This window comes from Poecile atricapillus, chromosome 7 (assembly GCF_030490865.1).
Source record: "Poecile atricapillus isolate bPoeAtr1 chromosome 7, bPoeAtr1.hap1, whole genome shotgun sequence".
NCBI lineage: Eukaryota > Metazoa > Chordata > Aves > Passeriformes > Paridae > Poecile > Poecile atricapillus.
In genome coordinates, this window is record NC_081255.1 from 11,694,718 (window position 1) to 11,715,491 (window position 20,774).

At 35.0% G+C, this 20,774-nt stretch overlaps 1 protein-coding gene across 3 annotated transcripts in view; it reads right to left on the reverse strand.

Moving 5' to 3' along the window:
* Nucleotides 1-20,774, reverse strand: part of DENND1B (DENN domain containing 1B) — a 156,633-nt gene that overhangs the window by 34,074 nt on the left and 101,785 nt on the right. For all 3 annotated transcript variants that reach the window (XM_058842632.1, XM_058842634.1, XM_058842633.1), the window contains 3 exons: nt 17,584-17,629; nt 15,968-16,069; nt 7,779-7,904 (listed from right to left, as the gene is read on the reverse strand). In XM_058842632.1, coding sequence (XP_058698615.1) covers nt 7,779-7,904; nt 15,968-16,069; nt 17,584-17,629 — 274 coding nt within the window. The remainder of the gene's footprint in view (nt 1-7,778; nt 7,905-15,967; nt 16,070-17,583; nt 17,630-20,774) is intronic.

Sequence of the window (20,774 nt, forward strand, 5' to 3'; positions counted from 1 at the left end):
ATTGAAACACAACAATTTTTACACAAAAAAAGGCTACAAATTGAAACATGGTTATAAAAATGGTTAGAACATTAACACTTAATACAATAAAATGTATCTTCCCACATGGGAAAAGTGCACAGCCTATAGATACCAGAACCCTTGGATGACGAAAGAAGATAAGTACTCATTGAAAAGTCAGAGCTTGTTACTGCAAACATTCATTGAAAGAAAAATATGTTAATGAAGGTATTTGTAAACAATCAAATTAATTCCTCTGTAACTCTCTAATTTAATTTAAAATTTGCAGTCTTCAGTGTGCACAGACCACTGGATGTTCCTGAGGAGCATTTCTCCAATTTTGTTATTCTTGTCCATACTTTCTGACAAATACTTGAAGCTGTTTGGTGTAACTGGACAAGTAATAGAACCATTATGAAATTTGTGTGGTAATCAAGGAACACAATCAGAGCTCACCATACAGCCAAAAGGCCTCTCACCCAAGTTTACAAAACCAAAATGATTACCAAGCTAGCAACAATTACCAGAGGTCTTAAAGACACAAAACTTGGAATGCTAGAAAACACCCCATTCCAAATCTACCATTTGAAATTTTACTACCCAGAAGCTACATCTCCAGTGCAGTCCCACAACAGAATAAAAGAAACCTCAGCCACTCAAAAGGAGAAAGATCAAAGGCAGCTGCTACACTGATCATCACAACAGCTCCAGCCACTTTAAAGACAAATTTATTAATGGCCATGATCACCCCAGTTTTGTGCTCCTAGCCCTGTTTAACTCCAATTGCACATGGCACTTCTGCATTTTCCCATCATTCCAGGTGACTGTAGGGAGGTGTTTCCAGAGTGTCACCAAGCACCTTCTCTTAGCTGAGTTTGCTGGAGCAGCTGTAAATAATTTTCAACTGTTCCTTATACCTTACCATTTGTTTTTAAATGGTTCAAGTGTGACCTTAGGGAATGTTGCAGTAAAACCATTATGATGTAATTTTAAAATCTATTCTTATACAATCACAAACTTCCCTCTTTCTGAGTCTTTCTTTTCTTTCTGACTCAGCGAAGGATTTAAATTCAACAAGTCTTACATCATTACTTCTTTATGGAAGCTCTGATTTTAGAGAAGTTCTCTCACTGGAAGAATTAGAAGTCTTACATTTGCATAATCTTTGCCCTGTCCCAAGGAAGCTGGGGTGCTCTGAGACACAGACCCAGCTCAGTACAACACATAGCACTGTGTCCATCAAATCTCCAGAAGCACCCAAGTTATTCCCCCATTCATCCCAAAATAATGGGTGAACACGGTGCACACGCAGGACATGCTGGATCTGCCGGATCTGCCAAACAGCCTGAAATGTTAGTGGTACTTTAAATAGCACTGCCTTCCTGACCCACTTTGCATTAGCTGTTCCTGAGCTCCTAAAGACTCTTGTCTTAAGAAGATGACCCCAAGCTACTTAGCAAATCAAAGTGCATCAAAACAAATGGAACAGTCTCCAGTGAGACATGGTGGTATAAGACATAGTGCTCCTGAGGGCAGACTCTCTTCTCAGTTCTGCTGCTCTTCCAAAAAATTTCAAGGCAGCAAATTAAAAGAACTCCCTACATATATATATATATATATGTATACACACACACATATATATAATATTTATTTAATTATTTATTGTTGTTGTTACACAAAGAAGGCACGTCTGGAAATACAGAGGCTTTGTGGGAGTGCAGCTCTGACTAGATGATGGCTCATGACATACTAGAAAACATTAAATTTAGGAATAAAGAGAGAAAATATTTTCAAAATAAAGTAGCTAATAAAATAAAAACTAAGCTATGCTTCCCTGTACCAGTCTCCCAGGTCTCTTGGGATAGATGAAAAAGGAGAGGTTATCTCCCTACAGGAGAGAAAACAGGCATGCTTGCTCTGGCCTTTCACACCAGCCAGGGAAGAGAGAGGAGCCAGCCAGTTTTCCTGATGGCACTTCTCGTGGTGAAGCCTTCTAAGAGAAAATCAGGAAATAATAGATCAACACTCATTTTTAGTGCATGGCTGTAATATTTTCCCAAATACTTTCCTTTAATCACTGAATGTTTCAGATACCTAGTAAGAATGCTTGGACTGGTGCATCTGTTCTCTTATCAGTACAGTTCAGACATAGAATAACCAAAGATATTTTTTTGCTGAAAATTCATTTAATGCTATAAGGAGTTCACACCCAAAGCTCATCTATGTTATTTGAACCTCCTGACTGTGAGACTGATTTAAAAATTTGAGTAGGTTTAAAGCTCCTACTTGTTCAGCACATAAAAATGAGAAAATCTATTGAAACCTGCAGAAATTCCAGATGGAAGCTTTCTCAGGATATGTATGGTAACTTTAATTAAATTTAAGCATTAAATAACACAATTAACTCCTAGCTCTTTTATTTGCTCAAGAATCTCACCAACAAAATTGTTTTCTAAATAAAACTTTTACAAATCTTCAAGATTATTACTGCAAACATAAAGCCTTTTGAAGTGCTATTTAACAAGTAAATTATTGAATCACTATGAACAAAACTAGCTCTCAGTCTTTTCATACATTAAGATTGTAACATTCCTGTTTCTGCAAATACAGCTGACTACCTTTAGAAACTGAGTTTTGGAGGAATGTTGCACTGATATTTAACTGCTCGACCATCGACTGCCCCTGTTGTATTGATCTACAATGTACTTTCAAAACAAGTTCGATCTAAACCCAGTGGGGACTCTGTACTGAAAAGTAGACAGCTAATACTCACACCAAACAATCTATGCCCAAACATGATATCTATCCTTCAAACAACAGTTGCTATAGAATTTTCTTCTCCTTTCATAGCTTGCCACACACAGCAGGAATTTCTTACTCTAAGCTACATTCACATTTTAAGCAAGCTATTTATACAGACCTCAATGGAATATGAAAACTGAGCTAAACCAGTGTGATCATTTTAAAAGGCATGAAAAACCCTAGATTACAAGGTGTAATCTAGGCATGAAAAACCCTAGATTACAAGCTTGTGTTTTCTAAATCTAGTGATATTTAACTTGAACAAGAAGTAGAAATACTTTTTTATTGTAGAAAACATTGCCTTAGTCTAGCATGACTCATTCTATTAGTTCTATTGCAACAATTACTATAATTTAATTTTGATATTAAAATTCCTCTGTTTAAAAATCTGTCATGACATTCAGAGATAAAGGCCAACAGGTAACTGAGCATGTGCTGTGATTCTTCTCAGGAAGGTACCATTTACAAACAAATTTTTCCAAAATGTGTAAATCTCTTGCAATCTGCAAAAAAAATCCAAAAAGAATCAGATATACTGGTATTTTTTACGGTCAAATTTTTTACCTAAAACCAACTCCTATTAACACAGTATCTATATTCAAAAAGGACCAATAACAGTCCTTGACACAAATAAAGCTATATAGTTTTGAACATGTAAAACAGAATTCTTATGGAAGTCAAATAGTCATAATAGGGATTACACAGGGTGGTTCAGGATTTAAGCACCAACTAAGTTCTCCCATTTCATTACTGTTTCTGTACACTGCTGTACTTTTTATACAAATATATAAGTCAATACTCATGTAATTGCATTCTGAATCTCAATTTTTTTCCAATATAAATTTTATTTATTTTATTGTATTATTCTGATTTATTGTACATTGAATACAACATCTGTTGGACAGCTGATGTCACTGTTTGTCAATACAGGCCCAAAGCATGCAGTTAACATTCAATTAAAGAGAAGTCTGACAGATTGTGTCATCTTCACCATGAAGGTTATTCTGCCCCTCCCTGAACTCCTACTACTGAGCATTCCAGAGCAAGCCAGCAGCCTTTGCTCTTCCTTTCTTCATTTCTGATAGGTGATACTACAATCATCACAACTTGAAACAAAGCTATTCTGGGTTTATTTCTCCTCTTTAAACGTTGAGAGCTTCAAGGATTTTTCCCCCAAAAGAGGGGAAATTAATCTCTATCATGGTAAATATTTTTATATTCAGTATTTTTCAACTTCTTCTTCATTCTCTTATCTACCACTCCCTCTTCTGACATAGACTGCATTTTGAAGAATTATGTCACATCTTATGTTATTAACTGACCATATTTCATATGATTTATGAAAAACATGTACTAGTCTGCCTTCATCTGCCCACATACATGCAGGAAGAACGTATAAAGTAAAATCCGTGGGAAAAACACGACACGCATACTCTGATAACAAAATGACACAAACATGAACTTCACAACAGCCATATTTGTGTCTATGTCCCAGCTATGCCTTCAATTCCGAAACACAGAACATGCAGTATTATCCGGAGAAATCCCCAAATGCTGGACTACCCAAAGAAATTAGATAGCAACCTGAAAAAAGGTTCAAGGCCAAGCTGTGAGCACCCAAAGTAAACAATGTCTCAAAATGGACTGCAGCCCTCTGTGTGAAAGAGCCCATATACAAAACCATTATAATTCACCATTCCACTGATAATACTTTTTTCTGGATTATTTTTAGGTCATTTATCAAATGACACTGAAGCATTTTTTTCAATCATCCCCACATACCATGTGTGAGGTGGATTTTGTCTGCATTCAACTAAAGCAGAGTTGCAGCTAGTCATGTGTTTTTAGCATTCAACAACAGATTAGAATCAGAGCCACAGTGAAGGCAGAAGTGCACACTGTGTGAACGTCAGGTCCTTAGCACTAGCTGGGCTGCTCTGCTCTACAGATCTGCTCCTATTACACAATCTTTGCTCATGTAAAGTGTATCATATTAAAAATTACTCTTAACAGTTATATCAATTTGACAGATTAATTTAGAAATGATTAAATCAGAAAAAAAACCCCAGCCATTTCTTCTTTTCTTTTACTGGATTAAGTATTTCATTATCATTTAATATGCACAAAAGATTATTATAAACTTTCTCTATTACATGTCATATTTCCTGTCTGTATGGGAGTAGTCAGATTTTCCATATGGTCTTTTGGAGGCCCACGAACTCTCTGCAAGACCCCTGAAGATTCCCATTTTGCCTTTCACCAATCATTTTTTTTCAATAATTGCTAGACGTTTGTCCAAGACATATTGCTATACCCGGGAGAATCTGTCCTGTGCTGCAAACAAACAGTTGCACAGAATGAATGTTCAGTGTGATGAACAGCGTTTGGAGTGGAGAGAAGTGTTGGATGAGTACAGACACTATTAAAGCTGTTCTTTACTCAAAGTGAATATTAATGACAGTTGTTTCATGTTTCATGTTGAAATCATACAGGACACACTGTTGCAAGGAAAATAGTTCACTCGAACATGTTTTTCAACTTTCAAGCAATTGATAACTCTCCAAATACATTATTTAAATTTTCATCAGGAGGTTTGTGATCCTCAGAACTGTACCCCAAAACACCTCAGTTCTTGATTTTGAAAGTATAAGCTTATTTATAGCAGAAGTATTTCAAACCTATATGGAAAATATTTTCATTTAAGTATTACCCCTAAAAATTTTCTACGCAAGTACTACTTAAGTTCCTGAAAGAATATAAATTAAGTCCGTAAATGTGGTTTAAATTATCTTATTAGACCTGGCACCACACACTCCAAAACAAAGGGAAATATTTTCTTTGCAACAGCAGTTCTCAAGCTTTGAGACTCTTGACAAATATTCCTAATACAGCCAAATGTGATTAGATTTTTTTCAGCTTTCCAATTCACAAAGGAAGAGGAAAATGCAGAATGAGCTGAATAATCATGTGAAAATCCTCTTAATTTCTACTAATCCAGAGCAAATTCAATTTTTCCTTCACAACAAAAATTCTGTGAAATACTGAATTAGTTAAAATTATGTGAACACAGATCAAAATAACACTTACAAGGAGGTTTTATTTATTTTTAAATATGCTTTGTCTTTGGACAACTTGATAGCAATCCAAGATATGCTAGTATTTGCCAGCAGACTTCTGCCTGCTAAGATATTCTGAAATAACATGTTTTTTAAAAAAAATAATCAGGCCACATTGGTTTCATAAATATCTTCTCTTGTATGCAATCAGTGGAGCCAGAAAAAGATAAATCTGCAAAAGAAAATAATGCAGAAAGAAAGACTTCAAAGGTCATTTTGACAAATGTTTGCCAGTAGAAATGATGCATAGTGCACCGTTTCCATACAGTGCAAATGTAGAGATCTCAGATATGCCAACAGCTAAACTGAAATAAAATGGGAATCAGTTAAAAGGAGAGCCCATTTCAAAGGAGATTCTAACCAGGATGCTAAAGAACTTGCACACTCAATTCCACAGTTACAAAAACAAAGGACTGACAGAAGCTTATTTCTGGTCAGAACAGAGTTAAGGACATCAAGCAGATTGACATCCTTCTTTTTGCACATATCCTAAGTGTCCAAAAGACACTTTTTGATTTAACAGCTCTTACTTCAAGCTGCCATGAGTTGGCATGGACTAGTGTCCTCACATTTGGACTAAGGAGCGAATTAGATTCAGGTGATGGCACAATGGAATAAAGGACAACTATCTGTTTTGTTGAAATTATTTGTTTTATTGAAACAAGCGGTGTGTTGAAATCCAGTAATTTCTAAAACAGGTGCAGCCCTTTCAACATGGAATGCAAATGGGATTTCCATTTGTAAGAGAACTGCTAAACACAAACAGGTGAGCTAAACCCGTGCATGACTTCACGTCTGCATGGGCTACCTTCCTTCTCGTAACAGTGGTTCTCAGTGGCACAGGCAGCTGGGGTGCAAAATGCTCACGGGCACAGAAGACTACCTGGAAGAGAACCACTTGGGGAGAAGCTGGGAAGACCCAAGGGCCAAACTGTATTTTGAAGTTCTCTCCAGTAAAGCCCTCACCTGGAATTAGTAACTATCATATCCATTTCCATCAAGGAATACCATAGTTCCTTAGAGCACTCTTCTCACCCCCAAACAAATACCCACCCATGTTCCATACACCTATCAGCTTTACAAACTTGACTCCTCAAGCGAGTATTTTCTCCTATCAAATTTGAATTTATGTGAATCTATCAGACAACCAAATATCATATCCTCAGAATTTGATTCACCCAATGTCATCTCAGTACATTTGCTCAAACCCTCTACTACCAGTAGTTTGCAAGAAAAGTAATCTGGACTGATGGATTAAATTTATCTCTAATTTTTTTCTGATAAATTATTTTATCTCCAACAGGCTCAATATGTGCCACCCTCATTATTTAGAAATTATGAAAGCCCATGAAACATTAATCAACTGAATACCAGCAAAATGTGAAAAACACAAATTCTGAGGTTCTGGTGAGATGAAATGGGTTTTCATTTCTCCTGTCTTCCAAGTGAAACCAAGGTCAATGTGTAACAGGAGAGTACATGTTTGACTCATATCTGGCTTCTGCTAGGAAAGAAGCTTCTGCCCTTCAACACAGCAAAACCTCTGGGAAAATGATGAGAGTCTGAAAGGCACAGTCCCTTCAGTTCTTCATAACATTAAACCAGGTGAGCTGTGTGTGAGCAGCTTCACTAATAAAAACAAAGACTAAAACTGATACAAATAGGAAAATAGCTGACTTTGGATGAGTATTTTTCAGTACAATTCACTGTCGAGAGATGGTGGTACCTTCCAATTCCTTAGCACAGAGTAAGATTTAAAACAAACTATTCCAGACCAGAAAAATTTCACATTTTCCTTGAAAGAATGAGACCATGATCTTATAAATTCAGGGAAAAAAAGCAACAGGGAAGTCATCTTACTGGTTTGTATCTCAGTGCATCTCGGTAGGATCCAAAGAGTGCTGCCTGTGCCCGAAGGAAGGCCTTGGCCACTCCGTCACCCGTAGCTGTCGACTGCTTTTTCAGTTTATTTTTCAAGGCCGAGACCTGTATGACAGAGTGGAACAGTTAAATTAACACCTCAGAAATTGGTACAGCAAGGTATGAACCCAATCAGCAGGCAAACCATAGTGTCTATAGGTCAGCCAAAAATTCATCCTCCTCCTTGATAGCTTATCTTTTTAACTGCAAGGAGCACCTGCTGGTCTGTTAATTGAAATGAAGGCAGGGGATGATGGTAGAGTGCTAATGCAGATTGGTTTATGCTCTCTTTTTTTTCCCAAGGCCTCTTGACATAAATAAGCTTAATTATTTTACAGTAAAATGCGTGTGAGTCACTTTATTGAAGACTTTTTTTCCCAGCATAAAATGTATTTGCTAGCTTGAATGTAGATAGTTGGATCTGTTTTATTTAAGCTATGAAGGTTTATTTTTAAGGACTCTCAGTGGTCACTTACTATTCAGTGCCAAGGAGTATCTCTTATTTTAGGTCAAATGCCTATCTTATATGATTTCTCATGCACCACTGGAGTACCTGCTACCACAGTCAAATAGCTGAGAAAAGTTTTTGTAAATTCAGTGTTACACTGCCTCCAGAATTGTCCTTGAAGATAAAACACATGAAAGGGAAGAAAACAAAAACAGTAATTAGGAAGTGCCTGTAATTTAGAAGAAAAAAAAAAAAGTACGAAAAAATGACCGTTTTGATTATAGTGGTTGACTTTTTTAAGGATGTTTGTCTTTTTTTACTTGGCAAATAACAACCACTGGTTAGAATTAAAGAAAAAAAAGGGGGGAAATTTTAATTTAAATAACTGTTACTTGGACATACTTTGGAGGGAAATCATATAACTTTGGAATTATTACAAGATATGTGGAATTACGTGCAGATATTGTCTATACACTCCTAATTTCCATCATGAGGGACACCTGGAAAATAAGTAAACTCTATTTACATAGAATACATCTCTTTTTATTGCAATGTACACAACAGAGCATTATTTAAGTCCCTAAATGAAGTAACATTCCGAGTTACTATTTAAATGGAATATTATAAATACAAATTTATCACAAAACCAGCTTTAATTATTTTGAAAATAGATACAAGAATGAGTATTTTTTGTTTCTTTATGCAAGCAGTCCTGACTACTCTTGAAGATGATGATTGTAATTGAAGTGTCAACCTAATTAACAACTAAACTTTGAATAATGCTAATGAGAACTGAACATGGCATCAGAGAAAAGACCAGCTCTACAGGTGATAAACCTTCACAGTAGTGACATTTTCCAGTGTAAAGTCACAGTTACTGTGATCTGATCAAAGAGAGAGACCCCCATTGGGTCCAATTATAACTATAGTTTGGAAAAAAAAATTATTGAGTTATGATGTTCATAATCTATGCAGAAAGGCCTTTACAGTACAGGTCTTTTCCCCATAGCTGTGATCTTTTAAATTTATATCCAAGCTCCACAGATCTAGATAAAAGTCTAAAGCCTGATTCGTTTAGCCCATGGAAAGCACACACCAAGGCTCATTTACGTTCTTGCCTTACACCTCAAAAGGAAAAAAAAAATGTACAAGTCTGAGTACAAAAACCAGTTAAGAAGTTCAAGGTTGAAAAACTAAATGCATGTCTAGGTTTTGTGGTTTGATTTTTTTCTTTTGTTCTGTATTGTGTGATTATAGTTGTAAAAAATAAGATTTCATTGTGGGTAAAATAAATGCATACAAGGAAGATATGCCTATAGACAGCAGCACTGTTTGACTAAAATAAAAGCAATAACATGAAGTCAAAAAGAACTGCCAATGTTAAAATTTGGTCTCTGTCAAGACAGGCAAAGCACCTTCTAAACATAAGGGAGGGAAAAGGTAGAAAACTCTCTACATTCTTTTAAATCTACATTCTTCTACATTGTACCTTATGATTTTGGGGAAATTATGGTAGTTGATAGGACAGGTTAAGAGAAGAGAGGAGGTAAAGATAGTGCAGAGCAGAGGGATTACATGACCAAATGAGGGACATGAACGAAAAAGGAATTTTCTATTTTTCTCAGTTCTGACAGGCCCTAAGCACCCTATTGTAAATTTGTTAAACAGGATGCTTTAGGCAAAATATGTGTTAAAAAGAACAACAGAAAAGACAACTGATCTCCTACTCTGCTGCCATACTAATGTGTTAGTAGATTAGCAATATTAAGACCTCCAATGGGCTGGCAGTTTGGAGGCAGGCGCTCCAGACAGATGCACAGTTTTGTGTGGTGTCCTGGAGGGAGTTTAAGCCTCAGAAAGGCAATGCTGGAGTTCAAATAAAGCTCCTCCGAATCCTGCTTCTCTCAGGAGGCAATGCTTAAAGGCAAGAAGAGCTGCATCAGATGATTCAGCAGAAGAACGAGGAGCACGGTGCTCGTAAGAGGAAGCCTGCAGGGACCATGTGAGCCACAGCTGCTGGTGAGCCACAGCCCTGACGTGCCTGCTGTCCCAAGCAGGATCCTGGCTGCAGCACACCTCAAATGCCCTTGGGAGCTGCCTTGGCTTCCCCCAAGCTGAGGCGAGTGAACACACAAGCAGAGGACAGTGCTTACTCAGGGCCCAGCCCAGCCACACTTGGGTAGGATGACGTCAAATTCTCCCAGTTCCACATTTGAATCAAAAACACAGTGACAGAGTGATAACATAACTATTACAGCCAGGATAGCAAGCATAGGTAAGAGACAGAGTGCACTGAACTCCTTGGAAGGATCTGGTACACAACAGGACTGTGATTGCTTAGACCCATGCACCTCAAACCAAGGAAATGTGAGACTCCTTTGGGTGACATCGTTAGTAGCATTTAAAATTATTTTAAAATTACACGATTCTGACACCAAGCCAAAAAAATAGCAAGTAGCATCTGTATCAAAATATTTTCATCATATGTATTTTAATCCACCTACCTATGATTAAGAACGTCAAACTTTTTTAATTTGTATATCTTTTGCAGAAATAGCCTTTTACAAAGTTTAAAAATAAAGAACTGCAGGCAGCAAACTGCAGGGGTTAGAATGCCATTAAAACTTATTTCTGAAAGACACCAGTGATCCACTGCAGAAATGCTATTATTAATTTACACTAGAAGCAACCTGTTTTTATCTTCTCCTAGCAACAGCTTCTCATAGGAAGGTGACTTCATTGGACTGCTAAACACTGCCTGTGAAGAGCAATCAGAACTTCAAGTAGGTTTAAATCAATAAAATAGTTTTTCAAAGATAAAGATGAGACTGATAGGTATTTAAGTGTATCTAAATGTAGAAACATACTGTGTTGGTCATTGAAACAAAAGGTATAATTCATTTAAATGGTTACCATACAGCCTGTCTAGGACTCTTAAAATATAAATATCTGATAAAAAACATGACTAATATCCCTTCAATATCCATGTGAATAGAAGGATCACATAAAATTAAAAAATAAGTTAATAAGATCACATAGCTTCAAAGGCAATCAAAGCCTTTGTTTCTGCAAAAACTCAAAAGCACACATAAATTTAAACACATACAGAAGAATTATGTTTGTATGTATTTGTTGTCTGAGAAATATAGAACCACACACTGGAGTTTCAAATTACTATTTCTCTCTGAAAAAAATATATCCAGATATTTCTCTGGTATTAGCAATACTTGTTATGTTGTAATCTATTTTATTCTGTTCTCCATCAGATGATACCACTATAAAAGTAAGTAGAAGCTCACTCTCAAAAACAAGAAAGTTATAGAAGATTATAGAGAAAAGGAACAAAACAACAAGCCTCAAAACAAACTAGAGTCTGATATTTAAAACTATTTCTAGTAAAAGGCTTCGAAATATTTGATTATTATATACATGCAGAGGACTTAGGCATCTCATGGAAACCTCCAGCATTTAATCACATTTTTAGACATTCAGACAAAAACAACTACTTAAATGCAAATGTTTTCAAAACTAGTTGTACTTTTCAATCTCATATTCTAGCTTTTAAAACTATATCAATGTTCAACAGAATCTCAGCTCTAAGAACTTTTTCACAATAAAAAGTTGCTTCATAATGCTGCAAAGAGCTCTGAATTTCTAAAATATATTAGTAATACTTTTAGCTATTTTCTGATGTAAAAGAAACATCATAAATTATGCTATTTATATTTTGCAAAAAAATATTTTAATTGCACTGTTATATATTGACCTTAATTTCTTTATAATACCATTAATCATCATATTTGAAGAAATAATTTGCACAACTAGTAATCGCTGCATAAAGTAGCCAATTTTCTACATGAATTACAGCCTACTTCTCAAATGCTACTTTTAGAAGTAATGTTTATATGCCAAATTTATGGTGTTAAAATCCTCTGACTTTAGGAATCTCTAAATTAAATCTCTAAACCTCAGTTTAGATTCTGTACTGCACCACAGTGTGTAGGTACCAGGCAGTACAAACACTATACATCTTTCAACAGCTGTGGAGCTTTTGCAGTTGACAATACTTAACAACCACAGAAGAAGCTAAAAGACTATAAAGTCTGTTGCTTTCTGAAGATCATATTTATAAAAGTTATGCTCAGTCTATGATTTCAAGTCATTAAGACTTGGTTGCTAAAAGTGATGCTGTCAATTCTGCAAGCTGTTTGGGAAAGTGTTCACATCTGAGCAAAGGAGAGGTCTTTGTGTCAGAGTTAAGTGCAAGAAGGTATTGCAGGGTCAGGCCCAAAATTTATAAATTTTAGTCTATGGTCACGAATATTGTTCCTAATGCCTTGTATTGGTGATCTCAGTATTATTATATTAGAAAATATACTCCCAGAAAAGTAGCTCCTTACTTTCTTCTTTTTTTTTTTTTTTTTAATTAAAAAATAATAGACAAATTCACAGCGAAATGATGAAATTTAAAAACAAGCTTTCTTGTCAGAAGAGTGAGTAAAGAGGGGCTTTCCCCCTACCAAGAAAACAAAGGATTCCTGAAAGTCTTGCCCTGATTTATTCTTCCAATTTTAAATACCTTAGGAGTAGCGGAACTGCTACTGGCATGGTAGTATTTCTAACAGTCAATAAATCTAAAATATTATGTGTGAATATTGGAATGAAGCCATTAAGAAGATTACAGCATGCAACACAGCAGAGGGTCCTCATGAAAAAAGGACTGGTAATTCAGGACAACTGTGACCACTGACCTTTGAACAGTCAAGACCACTGGTCAGTCTGACAGAATAATAGAGTTCACATGCATGGAAAGTCATCTAGCCTGTAACTATAATTTAAATGCTTAAGTGAATGATTTAAAAATACCTTTCAATCTCAGTTAATTTATTATACAGTTTATTAGACAATGCCATAGAATAATGTTTCTTTCAATCTTAAATTCATCATGAAAAAATTCACGATCAGAGCATATATACATGGGTAAACCATTAAATACCTATGCTGTGAGGACATCATCAGGCTTATTGATCATGAAAATAATTACTCTGTTCCCTCTGGACACAAGAAAGAGTTTTAGAAAACTTGGAAAATACTGCATTTCTTTTGTTAGGCTGTTAACCAACCTGGAATCAATTTTTCAAAGGGACAGTAAAGATTACAACTTCTTTTATATTTTCAGTTCTTCATTCTATTTTAATGCCTTTCAGAGGTACTCATTATATTTTTTCATCAGAGGTTTTACTACTTTTCTATGTATGCTTATGAGGTTTCTCTATATGTTACAATGCTTCACACATGTATTTTTGACATTCCCTTTAACATTTTAAATCTGACTTACCATTTTGACTCTACACTCCTGTGTCTTATACTTTTCCCCAAGATGTCAGCAGCTGCACTGCCCCTCATGAATGCAAAAGGAGGACAAGCATTTTGTCACCTTAAACCAAACACAGCCCTGTGCCTTTTGTCTGTGTCTTTTGTTTCCAGGTTTTCCAACTATAATTTTATATGCATTCCATGAAAATGTTTAACTAAAGTGCCTCACAGATTGAAATGAAGTAAGAGATGGGATTATTCAAATTAAAAGCTTCAGTATAAAACCCTCAAGTTCTGCAAGCATATTTTGCATAGAACACAGCTGTTCTTTTTTGCTCTATATTAGATATGGAAAAATATTTTAAGTTTAGTTTGTGGTCTGTACACTTGGATAACCTACATTAAGATTTGCAGTAATAACATGCATATATTCTGGGAGAAAATACACTTCTAGAAGAAGGAAAATCTGTACTCCTATTTCCTTCATTCTAGCCTGCTTATTTAGGGATCATTTAGATATGCACCTGTAAAACACATGACAAGTGCCTCTTATTGCACAAAGATACATTTTGGCTCTTTGAAAGACCTCCAGCTGTAACTCCAGTATCTCATGGAATACGATGCCTGATTCTCAATTCCACTTCCAGCTATTATTTGGTATATAGTCCTTCATGACCTTGTAACATCAACCCTATTTAGTCAATAGAAGTCCAGTTAAAGTTACTGACACACCAGGAAATGACTCGTTTTTACTTAACTTGTTATACTCTTAATGATAGAGTACAGTCAAAGTCATTGTATATATGTTTGCGAATATATATAGATGTTTATACAGTATACATGTATAAACATCTGTGTAAATCACAAAATATACCAATGTAATAGTACATACACTAATGTAAACCAGAACATCACAGGAATTTTTATAGTCTTTTACATTTCTGAACTATAGTTGATATTGAGGCCAAAGACTGACCACATGATCTACAAAATGTCAAGATTTTAACATCATTAAAATCAAAGCACACTGTCATGAATATTATCATCAAGAGATTGACTTCTATTGTACTAAATATATACAAATTACCAACAATAACAAAATACACAGTATGTCACTGTAGGATCTTGGATTACGACAGGGGTTTTTATGATTTACAATTTCAGAAAATGTAACTCTTTGATTTCATATTTTGATACAAAATTCTTTGTCTTGACAACTATTTGTGATAGCTTGTGCATCTTTAATTGAATAATGAAGAGTGGTTTCACAATTATATTCTTTTAGAGCTCTATTGGGAAAAACAAGGTGAATTTTGCAACTATTTAAAATGATATACAGAGTATGTTCCCCACAGGCAATAAAATAAAAATTAAAATAAAATAAAATTAAAATAATAAAATAAAATTAAAATTAAATTTAAAAAAATAATACTAAAAAATAAAATTAAAAAATAAAATAAATAAAAAAAATAAAATAAAATAAAATAAAATAAAATAAAATAAAATAAAATAAAATAAAATAAAATAAAATAAAATAAAATAAAATAAAATAAAATAAAATAAAATAAAATAAAATAAGGAACCCTTTGCAAGATCAAAGTCTGGAAAGAGCTGGCACTTAATTTATCATCCTTTGCAGACAAAAGACAGCTTTCGTCATTTCAAAAGGATCAGATGTCTTTTATGACAAACTGGGTTTGCAGTTTAATTTACAAATAGAATTCTAAGTAAGCAGTCTTTGCTCTGCCAAAGCAAATGACAAACAGTATAGGTTTTCATTCACGCAGCCCTCAGCAGGATAGAAGAGATTAAAATAAAACTGAAATAATTTAGAGAAAACAAATAAATGTTTCACAAAGTTGAAGAAGATCAAAGCCTGAATTTTCTGACCCCAACTGTACAAGCATTTCTTATTATATTGACCAGTGCCATCAGATCATTAATTAAAAGGAAAGCGCTGGCAGGTGGCAGGGAAGCAGAAGCTGATAATTGGCCCCCTTCTTCTTTTTGCCTTCAAAAACTCTCGTTCTTTCGCAAGACATGCCACTAGGCAGACAGAAATGCCTACTTTGTAATATAATGATTAAGATGAGATGAAGAGACTTCCATTTAAAGCAGCTCTGCCTAATGAATGCAGCTAGCTTTATAATTATGATCCTACTTTTACAATAAGGAATATGATGTTCCATTCAACATCTCCTCAGCTGTCAAAAAGGTAAAAATCTCAAATATAGGGGTCTGCACTAGCTGCTTTTCACCCCCTTATTCCTTTTATAGCAGTTAGCAAAACGAGAAAAAAAATAACCGTGAGTAATTCAAGCACCTATATAAGAAAAAAAGAAAGAATAAAATGTCTAAGACTCACCACTTCACCAGGTAGGTTGTTCAGGTCATTAAAAGGAGTTTCTAGAGTGTTTGTGTCAACATTTAGTAAAACCACATCCTCCAGTGATCTATTTTTCACTCTCTGTTAAGAAGGAAAAAAAAATACTGGAAAAACAATTTACTATGGTGTCCTCCTGAAGTACATTTTTATTATAATGTACTAAATTACAAACAATGATTTTATACAAAGAACAATAATGGCAAAACCAGTTGGAGCTTTAGATGTAGGACTTGTGAATTAGATATAGGCATTCAGAGAAGCTTTTAAAAATACTTCTTATTCTTCAAACAGTAAGGTTATAATAATCACTGAAAGAAATTTCTGAAAACCGGTATTTACACAGAACATAGTTGAATATATTGGATAAATATATATTGGAACTATACATATCTTGTAACAACATTTCATTCTATCATATTTGTGAAAATCATATTGGATGTTAATCATATAATCAGATGAAAACCAGAAAAAAATACAATTATTTGCAGATTTATGTAAGTACTAATCATATGATGCCTACTATTACCACATAAGAATAGATAAAATACTTTTTCATCAGGGTACTTGGCTAGCAGCTAAGAATTAAGCAATTTGTTCCTTTCAGGAAAAAGGGATATAACTCTTTTCTATATGGACATAAAATAATATGTAATAATTCAGGGCAGGAAATAATTCCTGAAGGAAGTGAGTGACTTCTTTTTTCAGGGCAAATCTTTCAGTTCCATTATTTCCTTATTGAATAAGAAAAAACATCATAATAAAGATATTATGACTGATGCATGCAGGTCATATGAACCTGATTTGGGAGCACATAATGCTGTGCCTGGAGTTGAGAAGTGTAGATGATACAGAAGGTCTTTTTTTGGAAAAACAAAAGTGCTGGTGGCTCAGGGAAGACCCCACCCCATCAGCTTAGCAGATGTGAATTGATCCTTAGAAACTGCTTTAGCAGAAGTGTAAATCAAATAATGTTCCCAAATCAATTATCTACTCTGCATGATAATCAGATAGCACATGGGATAGGCTTCACAGCATAATCAAATGGTTATGGAAAAAGACAAAACTATTTCATACCCAGCTACTATGTGAGTTCTATTGTGTTGCTTTACATTCAAATCTGTAAAAGCCACCTCTTGTTTTTTGGCAAAAAATACTAATTTCTAAATTAATAGTTAGAAATGTTATGGGATGAAGCTAGACTCAAGTTTTCAGAGGGACAGGAACATAAATTATCTGGGAAATCACAATAATGCCAAAACCTGAGTGATGGTGACTTCAAATTAAATTTAACCAGTTCCTGAAAAATGAATTTTTCCTCATCATTGGGAAATCTTTTCCTAAAGTACTAAAAGGCAGGAAAATAGCTACTACTGAGCTATTAATTAGACAGAGAAACAAGTCATGATGTAGAGCTACATGTCTTCATAAAACACTTCAAGAGTAAGATTTCAAAGAGTGACATTTTTTACTTAGTAAAGCATATGAAGCTTAAATTTTGTAATTCTGCATGCTAAAATACAGGGATTTTTTTTCTGAAGCATTTCCATTAGAATTTTTTTATGGCACACACACCTCATGCTTCCCAGTACACTTACCTCTATCAAGCTCAAGTGGACGCCAATTAGATAAGGCATTGGTGCACTGAAGAAAAAGAGTGGAAAACATCAAACTTTAAGTAGAACACTAATGGAGTATTTTAAATCTTGGCACATAAGACCCTAGTAGACAGTCAGCATTTAAGACAGGTTTAGATGAACACTGTTGCTACAGAAATATTTACTAAACAATCAAAATTTTGTTTTACTCTGCAGTAAAGCTGACCAGAAAATAAAGGATGCTGCTGCAAACTATGAGGCATGAAGCAAGGAGGCTGCACAGCTTTTCATCCAGATGTAGTTCCAGTAACTGACCATACTGAGCTAACCCAGAAGATGTTCCCAAAGTGGTCTGGGTCAAAAACACCAAATGGAGGATATGGTCCTGGTTACCATCACCACAGTGCAACACAACTATCATAACCACCAGTTTTGGTTCTGAAATCTTTCCTTGGCAAGCCATATATAAATATAAGGCTGTATAATACCCTATTTAAGTCAAGATAATAAACTTCTCCCTTCCAATTTCCATTAGAGAAGGAACTATATTCTCCAAATAGAAAAAATATCCACATGAAGCCACTACAGTAAGACCTCCTGCTGTATGCAAGCAAGAAACTGAATTAAGCTAATTTATCATGGTTTCCCACAATCTTCTGTTCTGGCAATATCTGACCAAGAATATACTCAGTGTCCAGCACTGAAGGAAAAACCCTCCAACAATCACCACCAGATGTTTGGGTACTGTGAGATTACTGACAATATTCACTCTGGAGAAGTGAGCAATTGACAAACTAGTTTAGGCAACTCAATGGGAAATTAATTACTAATAGACCACAGAGAAAAAAAAACTAAATAAAAATGATCTCTGAAAAATAATGGAAGGCAAGATGACATACAAAGGTACACAACTCATATGTAGTAATTTCTCTCATGGAAATAATTTGATCATGGATCTGAGCCAGTGGCACTGATTGATTGGTGACTGACTTCCCAAGGATGGGGCAAGGTTTCACTGCATCAGTTCATGTGGTCTCATCCATTTGGTCCCACCTCTGGGATCAGAAAAAGCAATTCTCACCTGCCTATGACTACAGCCCATTTTAGAAAAATCTGTACACCCTATGGATTAGCCAATTGCTCTCATTAACAATGTCCCACAGGAGAAGTTCAATGCAAAAAAAAAAAAAAAATCCTAATAAAAAACAACAAACAAAACCAAAAACCCAGCCTGAGGCCCAAACAAAATTTCATGGTGTCTGTATCAAAACACAGGTTTGCTGAAATTGCAGACTGTCATGGCTTAAGGTTTCTAGGCAATGGGGCTTCCAAAAAGGAAAAGAGGCCTCTATTTTTCACACATCTTTTCCTTAGCCCAATAACTGACAAATTTTAGCACTTCCTGATGACTTCATTCAGGCTAATCCTTATGTCTTTGTGAACAAAACACAAATTACATGGAGTTGTAAATGAATGTCACTGCAGAGCAGACACCCCTTATATATTCAGAAAGGATTAAAACAGCTTTAAACCACTCTATAATTTTAAGAATGCTTTGTACTACGTAACATATTTAACAAAGCTAATAAGAATGATTATGGCTGACACGTAACTGAGAATTCTGCTGCAGAACATGCAGCAAAATAGATCCTCATGTTCCTTGTATCAGGATATCTCAGTGTTATAAATAATGTGAAAACGCAAAACTACAGTGAAAACAAGTACAAACATGTATGGATTTTATGCACACTTGTTTTCTTGTACATCGACACTGTTCCAGTGAACAGTAGCTTCACCAGGCTTGTGCTGACTTAAGACAGCTGATGATTTGCTCCATTAAAAAATCTGTCATTAAAAAGGGAAGCATGTAGCTCTTTTCTCTCAACAAAGCAACAGCTACATCATTTCAATTTTGAAGTTAACAGAATAAAGGTACAAAACACCTTCAAAATAGATGAAATAAAAACTGCAGGTATGGAAAGTCAATTTAATTGTTTTCAGCAAAAAGTGAATTTTTTTACTGCTGGATTCTGAAGTCTTCACAGCAGAGGACTAATATGCACATGAAATTGCTTACTACAATACTATTGGGAGCTGCTATAGAGTTTTTCTCTTGCTTATACACATTAACACCAAAAATATCAATCTGTGGTATCACTGCCCAAAATAATTACTATGTTATGCAAAACGTCCAAGTTAATTGGAAAATAATCGTCCCAATCTCATGAAAACAGGCATATGTATATCCTAATTCAGAAGAAACCAAATCTTATAAAGACCTATTGCAATTGTAACTTGAATTTTCTGACTGCATTATATTCTCAACAGAGCACCGGTATAAGAGATGCTTTATCATCCACAGACAAAGCTGGCATATATTCTAATGCTGATGATTAAGTTTACCAAGCTATTACACAGAAATTTCATTAAATTAGCTTTCTCCTTTACAAAAATTAATTTTATTCAAATATGATTACTATATCAATGTTCAAAATGAATTTTTAAGAGTTTTCTTGAAAGCCAGCCACCAACTCCACTGAGTGCAAGTCTCCTTTTACCTAAATGTAGAAGAGAAAACAATTTTTTATAACTTAATATAAAACTCAATTTTTTATTAACTGTGCTGTGGGTTTTTTTGCCACGGCTACAATGAATTTTACTTTCTGAGCCTATATTTTGGTATCTTTTAGAAAAATAAATTTATTATGTCTCCTGTTTTGGATGGTCACTCCAGTTCTCACACTGGAGCTCCCATAATGGCATTCAAGGCCGAGATAAGCTGTGTGGGGGCTAAAAACCCTCCTGAAGTCGATAAACAGAAAATCTGTTCACACAGTGGAGCTTGGCACTCATGGCCTGGCCAGTCCTGAGGGTGTTGCAGTCACACTGACCCTCTTGGTTTGGGCTACTCCAGCATCGTCTGTTACATTAAGTCTAAATCCAGCCAATAATCAGGCAGCAGGATAGAAATTAACAGATTTTTTTTAATTAAAAAGGCAAGTGGAAGTATTGAAATAATTTTAATATAGCCTTGTTTTGCTCAAATATACTTTTTTCTGTTTTCATGCCTACAAAATGTACCAGCTAGGCAGATTTTGCAATATATCAAGTTCTAACCCCCACAGAATTGTATTCTTTATCTTTATGATATTATGAAGGTTCTTAATCCAACTAGTAAAATAAAAGAAGTT